At 35.6% G+C, this 18,686-nt stretch overlaps 1 protein-coding gene across 1 annotated transcript; it reads right to left on the reverse strand.

Annotated features, from left to right (window-relative positions):
* Positions 1-1,658: 1,658 nt before the first annotated feature.
* On the reverse strand, positions 1,659-18,633 carry RNMT (RNA guanine-7 methyltransferase). Its single transcript, XM_032223056.1, has 11 exons — positions 18,537-18,633; positions 14,520-14,743; positions 12,141-12,261; positions 11,531-11,653; positions 10,442-10,557; positions 9,726-9,907; positions 8,478-8,642; positions 7,387-7,504; positions 6,636-6,737; positions 3,491-3,524; positions 1,659-2,622 (listed from the first exon to the last, which is right to left on the reverse strand). Exons 2-11 carry the CDS (start codon positions 14,718-14,720, stop codon positions 2,588-2,590), a joined length of 1,197 nt encoding a protein of 398 aa, XP_032078947.1. The 5' UTR covers positions 14,721-14,743; positions 18,537-18,633; the 3' UTR covers positions 1,659-2,587.
* Positions 18,634-18,686: the final 53 nt, after the last annotated feature.

The raw sequence follows: 18,686 nt of genomic DNA on the forward strand, positions 1-18,686 counted from the left end.
TTTCATTCAGTCTTCTACCTCCCCTTCTTAGGAAAGGTGGGAAAACTCCTATCAGTATCCAGCAAGTGCAAGAACTAAAGGCTACATACATACAATAAATTTCACAATGTTATTGTGAAATAAACGTTTACAAATTCTTCATTTTTAGGTACAGCTCCAATTCAATTCCAATTCAAGATGTGAAAAGATTCAAGATTATATCCTTTGAACATATAATCTGAGAGATACTGGTTTTGGTCCAATACACTATTTAAAAAAACAAGATTTGTGAACTGTAGGAGATGCCAATTCTTTTTTTTTTTCTTTTTTGGTAGAAAGGTAAAATAATAGGAATGGTAGAAGATATTAACCCACTCAAATATCAGACATCTTCAAGGCTTTCATCATTGCACAATTTTGAAATATGCCCAATATCTCTCTTTAAAGCACGAATGCTTCCAATTGCTACATCAATTTTTAACATTAGCATCCAAAACAGGGATCATGACTAACATTACATGCTGGCAAACCTTTTCTATTTGTCTGGGAGAGATACAATGAAATCTGGAGAAATGTATAAATGGGAGGGCAAAATGTGACTGATCCTTAATTACTATTGCTTAGCTTACTTTTAATGAATGACAAGGAAGTGGTTCTTATCTTGAATATGCAAATTTAGAACAGGGTCTTATCAAAAGAAAAGTTACTGGGTGCTTAAGAAATTAGGCAACAGAACACAGAAAATATTTCTGCCAGGGAAGAAAACTAACTACACATGCTTATGGAAAGAGCCAGGAAGCTTCCCAAATAGATGCTTTGTATAGGTTCCTTCTTGTTCCAAAGATTCTCTACAAGATTTTCATTCACTCACATAATATAATCCACCTTTACACCAGCTGTAAATAGCTTTATTATGAGAATTGACCAGTTGGCAAAATATGGAGAATGAAAGAACAAATAAGTAAGCTAAGTGTGATTTAAGATGAAGAGAGAAGTTGTTCAGTTTAAGTCACATGAATTATCTCCTATCAATGTATCCTATAGCAGCTGAGTGGTGAACTCGTTTTTGAGACTACTAGTTAAAGCTATGATTACAATAAAAATCTATACATGCAGAATTTAGTGGGAAATACTAAGAAATCTTTTCATTTCAAAAAAACAAGTCTTCATATGTCCCTCACATATTGGAAACATATGCCACAAACTACCTTTACAAGTGCAATCATGTAAATAAGTGGAAAACCTATGGTTCCATAAGCTTCATTCCAGTTCTCTATGCTTAGCTAAGCCATTGTTCCAGAGTTTTCCAGAAGTTAAACCTCCAAACCAAAAACAGGATGTAGTGTTTTGGATGTTATAAAATTGACCTATTTCATCCAGAACACCACAGCCAGATAATCCACATTCCTGCAAACCCCTACCATCATTTAGTGTGTACATTCACTGTAGTGTTGACTTACACTTTATTCATTTAAAAGTGTATATCCAATTAAATCCAGCTCAAAAAAAATCATGATTTGGGGCAGGACAATTCTAGCTGTGTAAACATAGTATTTGCAAAAAAAAAAACAACAAATTCTTATGGCAATGATTTTTGCTTATGTATCACAATTTTTCAAAGAATATATACAGTATGAACAACCATATAGTTAGGAATTCCAACTTCTGATACACATAAGTGATAAGAAGAGAAATGTTTTTAATTTTCATTACCTATTTGAAAAGAAATTACAATCTAAGGAATACAAACAGCACAGTAGTATTTCTCCAAATATTACCCACCCTACATACCAACTACAATTAATTTAACAGTGAAAATACTCCACTGTGAAATAGAAAATCCAAGCCATTAATAATGAAGTTCTGGTATCCCAACACACACAGAACTCGTACACATGAAAGAGCTGTTGAATCATGTAAGCTCTTTACAAAGTTGTCTAAAGAAAATGTCCACTACTACAGGTTTCAAACAGGGTAACATTTCTACTGATTGCAGCAAATACTGGATCCAGACTCACATTTCAGTGCTTACAAATCTACTAGTCTACAACTTTATACAACCCAGCAGCATCTTGCAGCAGATCTCAAGCGATAATGCCTTGTAAATTTATTTTGCAACAATTGTAACAGTAAGTAGACTTGTAGTCCTTGGCAATGTAATTTGTAGTCCTATAATTTGTAGCAATATAATTACTAAATTCTTTATTCCTTAAACATTTTAGTTGGCAGCAGTTACATTATCATATTATTACATTATGATCAGATCTTCATACAGTACTGTGACAACTGTCACGATACAGCTTTAAGGAGTCAATGTGGCAACTCTGTACCTGAAAACACCCTGAGTATTCCAGAAAACTCATCTTTCGTTAAAAGTAGGAACCTAGCCATACCACACAAAAAGTAAAAGGCATAACACATATACTGTATATACATCACATACAAACAACAACAACAACAAAATCCATCTGTCACAGACAGGCAGCCATGACTCAAATATAAGCATGCCCTATGGTTGTTTCCTGTACACGCTTAAACATAAAAATATAAAATAGCTGTCAGTTTGGATGCTTGATCACGTCATCTGTATTTCATTTTCTTTTTCCTTTTAAAGTTTTTCAAATGCAAAAATCAAGTATAGACCTGGAAGGGAAAAAAGTCAAATATTAACAGCCTGATCACATGTCAAGATGTTCCTAATACTCATTTCCTTTTGTACATATACAAACCTGAAACTATGCACATTCTTTAAGAGTAAAACATAATCAAGCATGTTTCATAATTTTCAAACATTTTAAAAGTAATGATTGCATAATAATTCAGTTTTAGTCATTCCACTTTTTTGAAACCATAAAGATATTACTTTATTGAAATTTATTGCTTACGTCAATTCCACTGATGATTGACAATGGAATTGGCATAAGGAATAAATTTCATCCAAAATATTAGGAAAATTAATTTGTGTTATTTGTAAAATATAATGAGGGTGGGAAAAGATAGATAGATGATAGATAGATAGATAGATAGATAGATAGATAGATAGATAGATAGACAGACAGACAGACAGACAGACAGACAGAGACCGACAGACAGACAGACAGAGACCGACAGACAAACATAATGCCTATTTACAATAAATAAATTACTGATTATAAATTTGAAAGGTAAACATTTCTTCCAGAAACACTCAACACTGACTGACTGCATGGATACAATGTTTTCTTAACAATGTGGAAGTGATTTTCATTTCCATGTTCTTGAATGCTATGCAAAGTTAAATGACTGAATTTAATCTCAGCATCTACTGATGAAATTGGACAAACTATGATGAATAACCAGTCGTTTTATGCAAATATTCACTTTGTAGATTTATGAAATATTTCCACTCAAGAAATTTATAATAGCACAATAGCAAGAGAAATGCAAAAATACTACTAAGCAAACATATGTATATTTGACAGAAATTTGATAACTATTTCAGGAATTTTTAAACACTGCTTGCAATACATACTTGTTGCTTCCCATTCAAGTTTACTCATTGTTCCCTAAAAGGAAAGAGAAAGAAATTTACAAGGTAATTTTTCTCTGAAGTTTTCCTATATTTCAGAAAGCTAAACCGAATTCTACAATATTATAATACTATTAATACTGAAGCATTTTCTTTGACCCTAAGCAGTTAAAGCTGAACATTGAATTAATAAAAAGATCTCGTACTTTTAAAATATCTAAAAACTTTCTGCCAGGTTTCAATTTCAACCCATCTGAAGATAAGCTTTCCCATTCTGTGAAATTAGATGGATAGAGGATACAAATATTGTTTTCGTGGTGTGGACAATGTTATTGCATTCTTTGCCCTTTGAAATATGATCTTACTTTCCCAAGCTCCAAGAAATTATTAAAAACAGCTATTATTATTATTGGTTGCAATCAGCCAAATGTTTGGATGTGATTTGCCATTTTTGTCCACCTATTAAGTACCTCCCAAGCACCTGGGATAGGCTGATGTTGTTGATATTAAAAGTATTGACACAAATGTAAACTGTTCTAAATAAAACTGCCTTTTACAATGGACTGGTGTTTTTGTTAATAGCATGGGTCACACAATTAGCTGGATTTGGCATATTTGTCTACCTATTGCACAGGTGTCAAACTCTTGGCGTCACATTGCTGTCACGTGATGTTCCAATGTTTTTCCCATTCGCAGAGCTGAAATGGGTGTGGCCTGAGCATGACGCATCCGGCCTGCAGGCCGCCAGTTTGACACCCATGACCTATTAAGATCGTTCTCTGGATCGGGGATAAGCAGATGTTGTTTTGTGGTGTTAAAGGTATCATCACAGGATGTAAATTGTTCCAAGTAAAGATGCCTTCTGCAACTGATTGATGGTGATTTTGTCAATGCCAGTGGTGTTTAAGTGGTGCTCCAGATATTTTGGAATTCCACCCAAAGTGCTTATTACAATTGGTGCAATTGTTTTCTTTTGCCATAGTTGTTCTACTTCCATTCGGAGGTCTTTGTATTGTGTGATTTTCTCTCAAGATCTTTATTTTCCATTTTATCTCCAGATAATGGAGTGCAATGGCCACTTTCCACACTTTGCCTTTATTATCAACAATCATGAAGTATAAACTGTTTTGTGGCAGGGGCTTGTCTATCTGAATTCTAAAGTCCCAGAGCATTTTAGCTTCTTAATTTTCTATTACTTAATATTATTATCATGCTTTTTCACACAGTCAACCAGGTGTTTAGACTGGATTTGGCATTTTTACCTATCTATCAATTCCTTCTTAAAATCTCTGCTGATAGAATGTGCCATTTACATGTAATATTAGCTGCCTTATTTTATCTGTGGTTTATTTATTCTTTATCATTATGTAAAATGATTTCTTCTAAAGATATTTTGTTATTGCAGACAAAACCTGGCAAGAGCTTCACAAGGAAGATGCAAGAAAAACAAATAACATCCAATTATAGATATCTGAGAAATTCCATCTCTCTGAAATTTGAAAATTTCAAAAAACATTTGAAGAAAATTTAAAGAATAGGTTTTTACACATTTACACATTTATCTAAAAAAATTCATTTGGAGAAACTTGTCTGGCCTTAGAAACCAAGCAGATTCACCTTATATGAAAGATTTTATTTAATTACCAGAAGCTATGCTTATCTTAAGGACATCTTTAGGTTTACCCTAACCTTACGCTATGTTTTGCTCTTGGGTTTCAAACATCAATAAATCAGTTAACAAATAAGAGATATATAAACATCTATCTATCTATCTATCTATCTATCTATCTATCTATCTATCTATCTATCTATCTATCTATCTATCTATCTATTTATCCACATCCATCCATCCATCTATTCAACTGCTCAATCCAACATACATAATACTGAACCACTGCTGGTTATTTCCTTAATATTAATATTCAAAAGCTTCTCTACAACTCTCCACATATATTAAAGGATACTGTGGCAACAGTATCCTTTAATATATGATAGCAACAAAGATAGCAATAACTTGGATATAACTATCTGCCTAGAACAATTGATTAATATTAGAAAAGTTACTTTTTTTAACCTAGGAAATAACAGTATTTCCCAATTTCTTAATATTACTAATAGTAATCTTTGTTATTGCAAATACAATTGGGAACAGTAATCCAATTGTTTAGTGAAGCAGTCACTAAGGGAAACCATAACTGGATTTATTATCTTACTTCAGTTTTCTTATGCTTTATTCTTGTGAAGGTCATAAATGTAAGGATTAGTTATTCAGTTACTTTTTCATCATCACTGTAATTTTGAACAATCAATATGACTGCCTCTATTCTCTTAGAAAAATATTGTCTGCAATGTTCCACACATAATAAAGCATAGTCAAGCAAACAAGGATAGCAATTTACCTGAATATAACTATTTGTTATCTGGAGCAAAAACACTTTCAAGAATAAAGACACAAAGGATTTTGTCAATTAATTTCTACATTACTTCTATTTTCAAACAGTAGCTGAACTCTCTAAAATTACTATGTTCTGAGCAGGTAGACAAAAATTAAACTCACAATTTTCATAAATGTATCTACAAGACTGATGTTTCATTTTGAACAGCCCTGATTATACATAAATATTAGACCTGAAAACAAACAACTGTGACTACACTATATTTTTTCTCCTTCTAAGGCTCAGAAGTTTCAAATAATAACTGTTGTTAAAAGCTATTTACTACAAACGCAAACCTAACATTAACATTGTGTACCAACATGATACACACAAAAAGCTTCAGTATTTTCTTGTCCTTTCTGCAAACAGAAACCAATAATAAAATATGAATAGTTTCACCATTTTACAGAAATTAAGGGGGGGGGGGACTCTCCCTGACATTTGGGCAATGAGGCAGACTGATTTTACAATGTATATCAAGTCAGCAACTGAGAAAACATTCTTCATTCACAGTGGCACCAGAAGACAAGAGAATATGTGCTATAGGCAATCTAATATAGAGACATAAGCCTATCTAACAGAGAGAAGAAAAATACCTTAAATTGCAAGACTTCAACCAAACTTATCTGAACTTGTTGAAAGACAAGATATTGCCGTGTTGACATTAAGTCTTAATGTTTCAGGCAGAGAAATAGAATTCTGCCAATACTTACAAAAGGTAGTTTTGCTTTTCCATCCTTCTTAAACATTTCTGCATGCTCATAATCCTCTTTTATTTGGGAGACCAATCTGGAACCTTCATCAGCGGGGTATTTCTGAAAAATAGCTTAGGTAGAATTAATGCAAATATAACCCATGGACAGCAAACTAAAATTTATATGAGCAGGTAATAATCTCCACAACAAAATGTACTTGTTGTACACCAAACCTATATCTTTCAATTTATAATTATATACCTCCTTCCACCCATTACAGAATTAAAGGAGGTAGAAGTGGTTTGTATTTCTACAGAATAAGACCTACTTAGCTTTGACATGATACTATACTTTTACTAGCCCATATCTCAGATTAACCTTGTGCAATCAGATGCCGTCCAAATGTGTTGGAACTGCATTTCTTATAATTTCCAATGAGCCTGGCTGATGACATCCAAATGGGGAAAGTCAATAGTTAGCAATAACAACTTAAAACAATTTTACTACAGGTTACTCCCATTGTTGTATCCACATATCATCAATTTGATTTTAAATAACATGTTTTAATATTTATTACAGAAGTGGGTAGCCAATAGCAAAAATCAAGACTTTCAATGGACTTGATTCACATGTAAATAAACATGGAAACTATTACAAAATTCCCTTTTAATCTAATGACAATACATGATTTGAAAAGTACCTAACACTTGACCAGACCAACAATTTAAGATTATACATACTTATATTTATATCTATATCAAGCAGTTACCTCCAATGCCTTCATTTGTTGCAGAAGTATTTTATGTTCCATGTTCTTCACTTTTTCTTCATAAAATTCCCAAAAGGTTTTTTTGTAGACTAGTTTCATTTTATACTTCTTTGCCATGCTGCGAAGTAAATTTAATAGCATATCATGAAATTATTAATTCTCAAAATACTACGTTTTCAAATAGTACTTCTATAACTAGGGCTACCATGATCTGCATCACTTAACAATGGCAATCCCTGTTGCCATTATAATTCCAGAACAATGCAGATTGTTGAGTGAAGACCTCACATGACCATGGCAAGGGAAAAGTCAGAAATTTTAGGCTAACAGGTAATAGCTGCAGGATGGGACTACAGATGGAAGGATGGGTAGTGTGGCAGGGAGGTGAATGGCCAGATGGCACTATAAAATGTGGGCAGGAGAATGTTAGACCCAATCTTGTCCATTTTTCAGCATCATCTATCTTTGTACAGTCATTGAACATATAGGCGTAACCTGAAGGCTATATAATTGCAAACAGTGCACAAAAAGTCTGTCTATTCGAATTCAGATATCCCTCCTGGCTCTCTTATTCCTGAAGGAAACTTAAGCTTAAGTTACTACACAGAAAAACTTAAAATAGTCAAAGCCAATTTGGCTGCTTCAGCCCTCTGGAACGATCTCCCCATGGAAATTCAGACCCTCACCACCCTTCAGGCTTTCCGCAAAGCTGTTAAGACCTGGCTGTTCCGGCAGGCCTGGGGCTGATGAGTTCCCAGCCCCACTTCAATTGTTGTGGCTGTTGAGGAGTTTTAATCTGTTTTTCTGTAATTGTTTTGTCTTGTTTGTTTTTTGTATTACCCCTTCCCCTATGAGTTTGTTAGCCGCCCTGAGTCCCCCCGGGGAATAGGGCGGCATACAAGTTTAATAAACCATAAACCATAAACCACAACTCTTGACAAACATTCAAATAAAACACAGTATTTTTTATAACCTACTTTTCTATGTCAATTACTCAAAGTAGCTGACAATATTTAAAATATAAAGCAAAAAGGGTGAAAAGAAATAAAACTAAATTAACATGCAAAAAATAAAATTAGGTAAGAACTTACTCTTCCAGCAATGGAAAATAAACCAGGAATTCTGGAACATCAACCACTCCTTCCAAGTGGAAGTCATATTTGCAACCAAACAAAGGATACTCTCCCTTTTTCTGAAACTTTACATTATATATTTCATTCCCAAATGAATTTGTTTCTGAAGATTCAAGGCGTTTTCTATGGCAAAACATTAAAAAAAGATAATTAAACATTTGGTTAAACTTAAGAGAAGTTATAATCAATTCAAAGAACACTAAGAAGCCAAATAAAACAATGACAAAAAAAATCCTATTGGACACAACAAAGTACCTTTAAAGCAGTGAAGCAACCACGCCTTACAAAAAACTTGGTGCAGCTGCTCAGAGGACTTTTTGAAGACTATTTGAACATTTGTACAGGCTGAAATTACTTCTACCAAGACTGATGGCATAGTTGAGGCAGCTGTGGAAAATGTAACAACCTTGATACTTCAATAAGGAGCATCTGATTTGCCCCAACATGTTGGAGGAAGTGACCTTTCAACAGGCACACTCAGAAATGTGATGGCTGCATGATTTTGGATATCCTGAATAAGTTAATTAACAGAGGGTAATCAAAGTCTAATGGCTGTGGAAAGTTTCAAATTAGAAGCAAAATGATGCTTCAGAACATGGGGACATACAAAAAATAGTATTTTCCTTAAACCAAAGAACTTGTGCCTTCCTAGGATCAATTGCCATATTCTTGCTTTCAAATCCAAAGTTCCACACAGTTCTACTTATTAATTGCATTTTCCATCTATGGCTGCAATTATCTATTATCTCATGGTTTATTATTCATTGTTTGGAACAGTGAAAATTGGATATTGTAATGAACAGAAAATGCTTTTCTCTATCTTAAGAGGGTAGAGTGCTTCTTTAAGAGGGGGGTATGAAAATTTTAAAGTGTTAGGAATCCTGTGGAGTATAAAATACAGAATCAAACCAGTATACAGTATTTCTAATTTACATGCTATTTATATTATACATTTAGTACATTTACTTTAGATTATAGTCACAAGATCCACAGACTAGAGCTGGATTGATCAATTATGTGCCAGGCAGGCAAACAAATGAAACATTCAAGGTGAATAATATGAGCAGATATTAATAATGATATTCATCAATGTTATGGAAGTAATACTTTGTCCAATCAATTCTAAAAAACCCGACATTTGAAAATACCAGACTTAAAAAGTATTTCCTTTGTTTGTTCTCACATAATTCATTCTCATCAACTTACACAAGTTCGTAACTATCTGGAGTTGTCCCAATGAAGTATCCTCCAGGGGAAAGTTGCTCACAAGCATTTTTAAGCATCATATCCGCTTGTTCATAGGTCTCAAATGAATAATGATACACAAACTGACAGCTGCAAATGTCAAAGTACATATTGCTATCCCTGTATTTTTTACACAGAAGTTCCTGAAATTAACAAAAAGGGGAAATAAAAATAAATGTATATTATGCCAGCATCCTAACTACAAAGCTTTTTGAAAACCTAACTAATATTACCTTTTTGTATCTACTGTATCAATATCTGTTATATCATTGGGAACTGAATTCTAAATAAAAAATATTTGGAGGTTTTTTCCCAGGGAAAAAACAATAATGAAGAGAACAATTTGGGGCAACCCATATGTAGATTTGAGACATAACAGTATATAGAAAAATTGTTACATAAAAATGTGAACATTCACATGGCATAAATTATAAATTTACTTGTCTCACTACTACAAATTTTGTCAGTTTTAAAGAGGGAATACTAATTCCTAACTCCCCCTGCCAATAAAATTAGATTAATTATTCAGTCTATAAAATATGAATTATTTTTCTAAGAGTTTAACACCTTTTTCTAAAATTTTGCTTCAGTCATACTGACTACTTTCCACATTTTACAGAAAGAATGACAAATTTCAAAGTAATAAAAAGAAAATAAAGAGTATGAAACAACTATACCTTGGTGCTATCCGCAGTTATAAATTCTGCACTGAAAAATCTATCATTCTGGCGACCACGGTTTCTCATATCTTGGTAACGCTGTTCACACTGTTGTACAGATACACCAGCAATATCTATTTTTTAAAAAAAGCTGAAATATCACTCGTGAGATTTAGCAAAAATGGAGGCTTAATTCAAACAAATACTATTCTATTTAAAACCAAATAGTTCTTATTTATAGGACATCAAGTGTATGCTAGTATTCAGTAGTGCTTATTCAGAACAAATATTACATCAAACCTAAAAGTAATACCTTTGGCAAATGTTTAACACAATTATTTGCAGTGAGTACAATATAGGATAGCGCAGTTAGCTTTTTTATTGCCAATAGAGAATGTGCATCGAAGACATCCAGTTAAAGAACAATTAGAAACCATTTCAGTCCAAACATGGTTACATGAATATAATACACATTTATTGCATGCATAGCTGACATAAGCAACATTTTTGTAAGGACAATAATGCATCTTACAATTCCAGATAGGAATCTAGCAGGTTGGAAAGAGAAATAGAATTCTGGATTTAAAATTAGTTAAATACAAGAAACTTCAGCCAATTTCATTTGACTCTCTTCCATATTTTGTGTACTATTTAAAACATTCCTTCTAGAAGATACTGTTAAGTATTGCAGATCTGATTTTATTTATAGCACTCAAAAAACTATGTACCTGAAACAGAGTTAAAACAGAATAAAATCAGTGATTCTAGATTTTAGTGTTGCAGATTTTATTCTTTTTTTACCCATACAATATCCAAGTTTCGTTTAATTTCAAAATTACGTGTTTTCACTATTAACAAACTTGAGTGTACTGAACAAACTCCATAAATATTTTAAAATATACCTTTGGAAATTTTTCTTTACTCTTTCACCCTGCCAGAGCCAGGTACTATTAAGGTAGCTTATCCTATACATGGATTCAAAATATTTTCATACTAATTTTACAAAGTATATTTGCAGAATGAAAATTCAAGATATCTCAAATTTCCTTTTCTATGTTACCTACAATTTAACATGATTCACACATCAAATTAATTTGCTGTTCTTACCTGTACATACAAGTTTACTGATTCGGCCTTTTCTCCACTTCAGCAAGTCCCCACCTTTACCACATCCCAAGTCTAACACTGTAATGTTTTGTTTTCTTTGCCGTACCTTATCAAGGAATTCACCTAAGAGAAAAAATTATAATCGTGAGAAAATAAAATGTTCTCTCTTTATTAGAATGTAGCTTCCTGGTTATTTTGAGAGCTTTAGAGCTCTAGCCTATTGTTCCTCTCTTTGAGAGGTATGAGATAAAAAGAAAATCATCATGGACTGCACAGACCTTGAGTTTTCATTTCAGAAGTTAGTTTCTGGACTGAGATGTTCTTTTGACAAAAAGTATCATTGTTATCTCATAATATACATGACTATAATCACACATTTTTAGACTAACACAGAAAAATGCTCTTACAGCTACGTACAATGCTTGCATTATAGACCAACAGTGAAGAATGCAATAATATTTTTGTACAATCAAAATATTAATTTTCCAATATATAATCTCATATTTGGAATTTAGAAATTAAGTTTGAAATTTGTTCCTCATAGCCAGCTATTTCAAAAAGTGGATGTGTGAATTATAGATATTTTGAACTGTGTTTTTAATGTACATACCAATTAGCACACTCTTTATCCAATTGTTAAAGTTTCGGAGATAGAAGATGCGACTCGTGCTACGTTGTTCCAATCCAACCTCTTCAAGCTTATTATAATGCGCTGCTACATCTTCTGAATGCTACATAAAATAAATGATTCAGTATAGCATGTAAATAGTTATATATATATTTAGGTGATATCTAAACCCCAACATTCTTTTTTAATTGATGCATTCCTTTTTACAGCAATAGGGTTCATGTGGGGGGAAAAGTACATCTTTACATCTGGAGTGCATATTTCCTGACAAATTCTTTCCAACCCACTAAAGAACAAAACAAGTAAGAATACAAGAAAAAGAGAGAGCAGGACTTCTTCTGTTGAGTAAAACAGGAAAAAAATCACATTAAATGCCAAAACATGAATATTAAGCAAATCTATTCAATGTATTTTCCTATTTCATTTGGAATGAGGTGAAGTTCCATATATTCTTCACAAGTTACCTTTGATAAAATGCACAATAATTCAATAGTATAAATAGCAGGTATAAGTTTGTAAACAAGATATTCTTTCTCTCCTGATATATTACATATAAAGGGGAAGAACATGAAATTAATATTTCTCTTTGCAATGTCAGACAGATGTTTAGACTGGAGTTGGCATTTTTATCCATCTATCAAGTCCTTTCCAATGACCTGGGATAGGCAGATATGGTCTGATGGTATTAAAGGTACTATCACAGGATTATTAGCTGTTCCAGTCTTCTATAACTGATTGATACTGATTTGTTAATGCCAACGTAGTTCAACTAGTGTTCCAGTTATTTTGGGATTTTACCCAAGATGGCTATCCCTATTGGTACAATTTTTGCTTTCTTTTGCCACAGTTGTTCTATTTTAATTTGCAAGTTTGTACTGTGATTTTCTACAGTACATTTTCTTCTGTCTTTATCTCCAGATACTGCCCTGTCCACTATCTAGACTTTTTCTTATAAACAATAATTAAGTTTGGGATGTTATATGGTAGATGCTTGTCTGCTTGAATTGTGACCTCACAAATACTTGCTTACATGTAGTTTCTTTTCCAGGTATTTTATGTATTGTTATGGTTCATCATATTATTGGTTAAAAGCAAATCTTCTGCTCTTGTGTTTTATACACTAAGATGGAAATCCCATTCAATTTAAAACTTGTTCTTGCTCCTATCTTACCCAGTTTTTGTTAATTTGATAAGCATTCCCACTACTTGTTCATCCAAATGGTCACTCATGCCCTCGTCACCTCAAAACTGGATTACTGTAACGCGCTCTACATGGGGCTGCCCCTGAAGAGTGTTCGAAGACTACAGTTGGTCCAGAATGCAACCGTGCGAGCGATACTGGGTGTACCTAGATACACCCATGTTACACCCATCCTCCGTGAGCTGCACTGGCTCCCTATTGGTCTCCGAACGCGCTTCAAGGTGCTAGTCGTTACTTTTAAAGCCCTACATGGTTTAGGACCTGGCTACCTGAGAGACCACCTCCTGCCACATACCTCCCGGCCCTGTGGAATGATCTACCCGTAGAGATCCGGACCCTTACCACTCTCCTGGCCTTCCGAAAAGCCACCAAGACCTGGCTGTTCCGGCAGGCCTGGGGCTGTTGATCAATGTCCAACCCTACTTAGACAGAATGGATGGTGTGCAATTTTAACAACTGTATTTTTACCTTTAATTTTTAAATGCTTTTTATCTTGTCTGTAAGCCGCCCAGAGTCTCATGGGATTGGGCGGCATACAAATTTTATTAAATTTCAAAATTTCAAATTTAAAATCATCAATGAAATTTTTGGAGAGTATTCTGAATTCTGTACCATTCCCACTTAATATTCCATTCCAGTTCAATGGGAACTAAGCACTTTTTGATTATAAGTTTTTAATAAGCTGTGAATCCACCAAACATACATACTATCAGATATTATGAATGTTAAATGTTTTCCTGAAATATAAATATATTACGTCCGCTGCATTCCCAAATCTACTAAGAAATTTATACAAACAAAAAAATTTGGTAATGTCTTGCAAACCTCTCCTTGTCAAATCCATGCTGATTTCAAGGAATTGTTACTAGTACACAGTACTGTGCTGTTTTATAAAATCTTCCCACATACAGCTATCAAATAGTATGAAGTTCCCAATATTCATCTATGGGTGGATACATCTAAGTTTTGATTTTATTTGTAACAGCAAAATCTTATGCAATATACCAAAAAGGTTTAACACAACAACCTAGAATATAAAGTTGTACGTGTTTCTGGTGTTCTATCCTAATAGTATCTTACATTTTAATTAACTTCAAACATAGGGGGAAAGTGCATGGAAGAATTTGATTCCTTTAAAAATTAATATTTGAAACACTCACTGTTTTCTTTTTAGGAACTTCTTCAGATTCTGTTTCATGATGAAGAGCATTTCCATCTCCTGTTTGATCTTCACCATCCTTATTTGCAGTTTTATCATCATTTTCAACAGGAGAATCCCTACGCAGGCATTTGATACTTATGCTATCAGGTTCTTCATCCAACTTTCTCTTTAGCTTTCCACTCTCTTCTACTTCAGCCATATTAGCTGAAGAGCTTGTTACAGCTGCAAACAAAAAACAATATTTTCTATTATTAAACAAGACTCTGCTGACAGACCAGTCTGATAAACTGATGTCTTCTGGGTCATAAAGCATTCCAAACAACTGGTAAATAAAAAATCTTGAACTTAACTTTAATTATGACATATTAATGAAGCAGTTAAAGAATTGTGTTAAATTTGAATAATTGAATTAATTTTTAAAATAGGTTCATATTCAAACTAATTTTGAGCCACAAGATCTATCCCATGTTATTCAAATAATCACCTTTATAAGGTAGTCCTTGACTTACAACCATAATTGAGCCCCAAATTTCTGTTAAGTGAGACCTTTAAGTGAGTTTTGCCCCACTTTACGACCTTTATTGCCACAGTTGTTAAGTGAATCACTGCAGTTGATAAGTTAGCAACCCAGTTGTTAAATGAATCTGGCTTCCTCATTTACTTTGCTTGTTAGGGCGCAAAAGGTGATCACATGACCTTGGAGCACAGTAATGGTCATGAATATGAACCAGTTGCCAAGCATCTGAATTTTGATCACATAATCATGAGGATGTTGTAAATGTCGTAACTGTGAAAAATGGTCACAAGTCACATTTTTCATTGCAGATGTAATTTTGAACGATCACTAAACAAACTGTTGTAAGTCGAGGACTACCATAACAACTTCTACTGCAATGAATTTTTTGCTTATTCTGATAAGTAAAGGCAGTGGCAGGCTCTGCCTTAACAATCAAATCATGCACATTAAGCCAATTGCTATACCTTTCCAAGATATCCTAGTACAATAAAACTCATTCCAACCAAATGTTCTTCTCACATGACTCCTCTAAGAACCTTAACTCACACTAGATTATTGGGATACATGATTTACATTCTTAATCCTATTTTTACTGGTAAATCCAGAAAAAAATGTCACCTGTGCATGCACATAAAGAACATAGGCTAAATTTTGAAGCAGCTTCATTAATCTTGCAAAAGAAAATAGCAGCATAAATTCAAAGAGGTTAGTTAGTTCAAAGAGATGCTTCATTCTTATTAATGTGAACTGCAAAACAATTTCAAACACTTTGCACCATTCTAACTTTTAATGTCCTAAACTGTTTTTCCTTTCATTTTCTTCATATCTGTCGGTAGGCAGATGAAAGAGAAAAAAGTGCCTTAGCCTTACTACTTTTCCTTCATGGTAGCTAATTCTTGGAGTGTGGAAAAGAAGTTAAGGGCTTACAATGCAATGGCACAAGTCAGAAAAAGAATAAACCCAGTAAAAGATCTCATCACAACAGCCGCCTTATCAAAAGGATTTCAGATGCACTGACTCTTTGAAGTAGCCCTAAATGAACTACTTTACTTTCGGGGAACTAGTTTTCCCAAATACAGTAAGAACTAGGAGAGAGGTACATTTTAAACACAGTCAGAGGATTGAGTTATTGGAATGGCAAGTTCCATCTAAAGCCTGGCCTTCCTCTTGCTTTACACTCATCAAAGACATTCTTTACATGTGCTTTATTCAGCCATCATACCAAGGGCTTAGGACCTGGATATCTACGGGACCGTCTTCTGCCACATACCTCCCAGCGTCCGATAAGATCTCACAGGATGGGCCTTCTCCGGGTGCCGTCAACTAGACAATGTCGTTTGGCGGCTCCTCGGGGGAGGGCCTTCTCTGTAGCTGCCCCGGCCCTATGGAATGATCTACCCCCAGAGATCCGGACCCTCCCCACTCTCGCGGCGTTTCGAAAGTCTATTAAGACCAGGCTTTTCCGGCAGACCTGGGGCTGTTGACCTCTTGAATGAGGTCCAGCCCCACTAAGGTTGAGTGCATGTTGTGTCTTTTTTAACTTGCCTTGTCTCTCTTTTTTAAAAAATTTTTTAGTATTCTTTTAAATTGTTTTTTATGTAAGCAGCCCAGAGTCCTTCAGGATTGGGCAGCATATAAATTTATTAAACATTAAACATTAAGGGCATTCCCAATCATCTCAAGGATTTTTTTTTAGTGCCTTCAAGTCAGATTTGACTCCTGAAAACTGCCTATTTAAGTCTTTGCAGTTTTCTTGGCAAGATTTTGGAAATGGATTGCCATTGCTTCCTTCCTAGGGCCGAGATAGTGACTGACCTAAGGTCACCCAGCTGGTTTTGTGCCATAATGTGGGAGCAGAGCTCACAATCTCCCATGTTCTGACTTGATGCCTTAATGACATGGAACAAACTGGCACTCCTCATCCCAGTAGCCACACAGAACAAAATAGCATAAGCTACACAGGAAAAACTCCCATGACTTACTCTAACTAGGATCTTAAGAAGGATCTTGAAAGGTTGTTCCTGGCTAGTTGGGCTGCAAGAGGTGAAAGCAAGGATCTTGAGAGCTCATTTGATGTAGTGGTTAAGGTGCTGAGCTAAGATGCTGATGAGTTTTTAAAGTTTTTTTTTAAAGTTTTTAAAGAGTTTTAAGAAGAAACTGGACAGTCTACTTGTCTGAAATGGTATAGGCCAGTGATGGCTAACCTTTTTGTCATTGCTTGTGGAAAACATCCGCGCCCCCTATGCGTGCCCCGTCTCCATTCATGCACACGACATACACACCCGTGCTCCCCCCCAACGCATCTTCTGCATGTACCCTGCACATGCGCAGCAGAGACCCCAAAACCAGCTGGCTGGCTGGCAGGAGGCACGGACGCACATGTGATGAAGCTGAGCTGCAGTGATAGCTTGCGTGCCCACAGAAAGAGCTCTGCGTGCCACCTGTGGCATGCGTGCCATAGGTTCGCCATCACAGGTATCGACTCTCCTGCTTGACCAGGGGGCTGGATTAGAAGACCTCCAAGGTCTCTTCCAGCTCTATTCTGATGTTATTCCGATGAAGGTGCAAAGACTAGGACTCCTTGGCCTCTCTTGGTATGAAAGCCAGCTGGGTGATTTTGGGTCCTGACACACTTTTTTTCAGCACAGTCAATAACACAGGTTGTTGTTGTGAAGAAAATAAAGTGTTGGTATTAGATATCTTTATGGCCTTATGTATTAAAAAGGGGGGGGGTATGTAATACTGGTAGTCCTCCACTTACAATCACAATCGAGCCCCAAATTTATGTTGTTAAGCGAGACATGTGTTAAGTTAGTTTTGCCCCACTTCACAACCTTTCTTGCCACAGTTGTTAAGCGAATCCCTGCAGTTGATAAAGCCGTAACCCAGTTGTTAAGTGAATTGGGCTTCCCCATTGTTAGGTCGCAAAAGGGGGATCGGCTGACCTTGGGACACAGCCACGGACGTAAACACGAACCAGTTGCCAAGGATCTGAATTTGGATCCCATGACCGTGGGGATGCCGCAAAAGTCGTTAACTGAGGGGAAAACGGTCGCAAGTCGTATTTTTTTCAATGCCGTTGTGACTTTGTACCGTCACTAAACGAACTGTTATAAATCGAGGACTACTGTAATCCCAACACTGGCGTCCAATTTATTCACTGCCAGCAGTTCTTATTGCGCCTCGGGTCCTTGACTGACCCTAGAAACAGGCGCTCCATCTCCGGGACCTCCAGGAGACGCGACCGGGGAGGGGAAATAAAAATAAAAAATAGGAGAGAAGGGCCCAACGTTAACGGGGCAGCCGGGCCCCGTTTTCCCTTGCGCGACACTTTAAAAACAAAAAATAAAACCTTCCGAGAAGGCGGTCAGTCACACCGGGAGAAGAAGCAGCAGCACGCCCCGCTTCTCGGTCGGGCTGAGAAAAAGACGCCAAAACTGAGGCCGGGCCGCAACGGCGACTCCCCTCGAACTCCCGCCTAACCCAGCGCAAGCTCACCCTCCTGGTTTCACCGAAGCGGCGACGTCGGCCTCCCGCTCTGAGGAAACGAGACGGCGCGCCACTTTCCCCCGTTTTCCATCCGGGGTCGCCCCTGCCACTTCCTCTCCGGAAAGGTCAGGGAAAGTGGGCGGGACGGCAGGGCGGGAA

Source organism: Thamnophis elegans, chromosome 8, assembly GCF_009769535.1.
Source record: "Thamnophis elegans isolate rThaEle1 chromosome 8, rThaEle1.pri, whole genome shotgun sequence".
Classification (NCBI taxonomy): domain Eukaryota; kingdom Metazoa; phylum Chordata; class Lepidosauria; order Squamata; family Colubridae; genus Thamnophis; species Thamnophis elegans.

Excerpts from the sequence above, each read along its gene's own strand:
- RNMT (XM_032223056.1), bottom strand. The coding sequence starts at position 14,720 with ATGGCTGAAGTAGAAGAGAGTGGAAAGCTAAAGAGAAAGTTGGATGAA. Across the intron at positions 12,262-14,519 it reads AAGTTCCTAAAAAGAAAACA|CATTCAGAAGATGTAGCAGC; the intron begins GTGAGTGTTTCA and ends TATTTTATGTAG. Across the intron at positions 8,643-9,725 it reads CCAGATAGTTACGAACTTGT|AAAACGCCTTGAATCTTCAG; the intron begins GTAAGTTGATGA and ends GTTTTGCCATAG.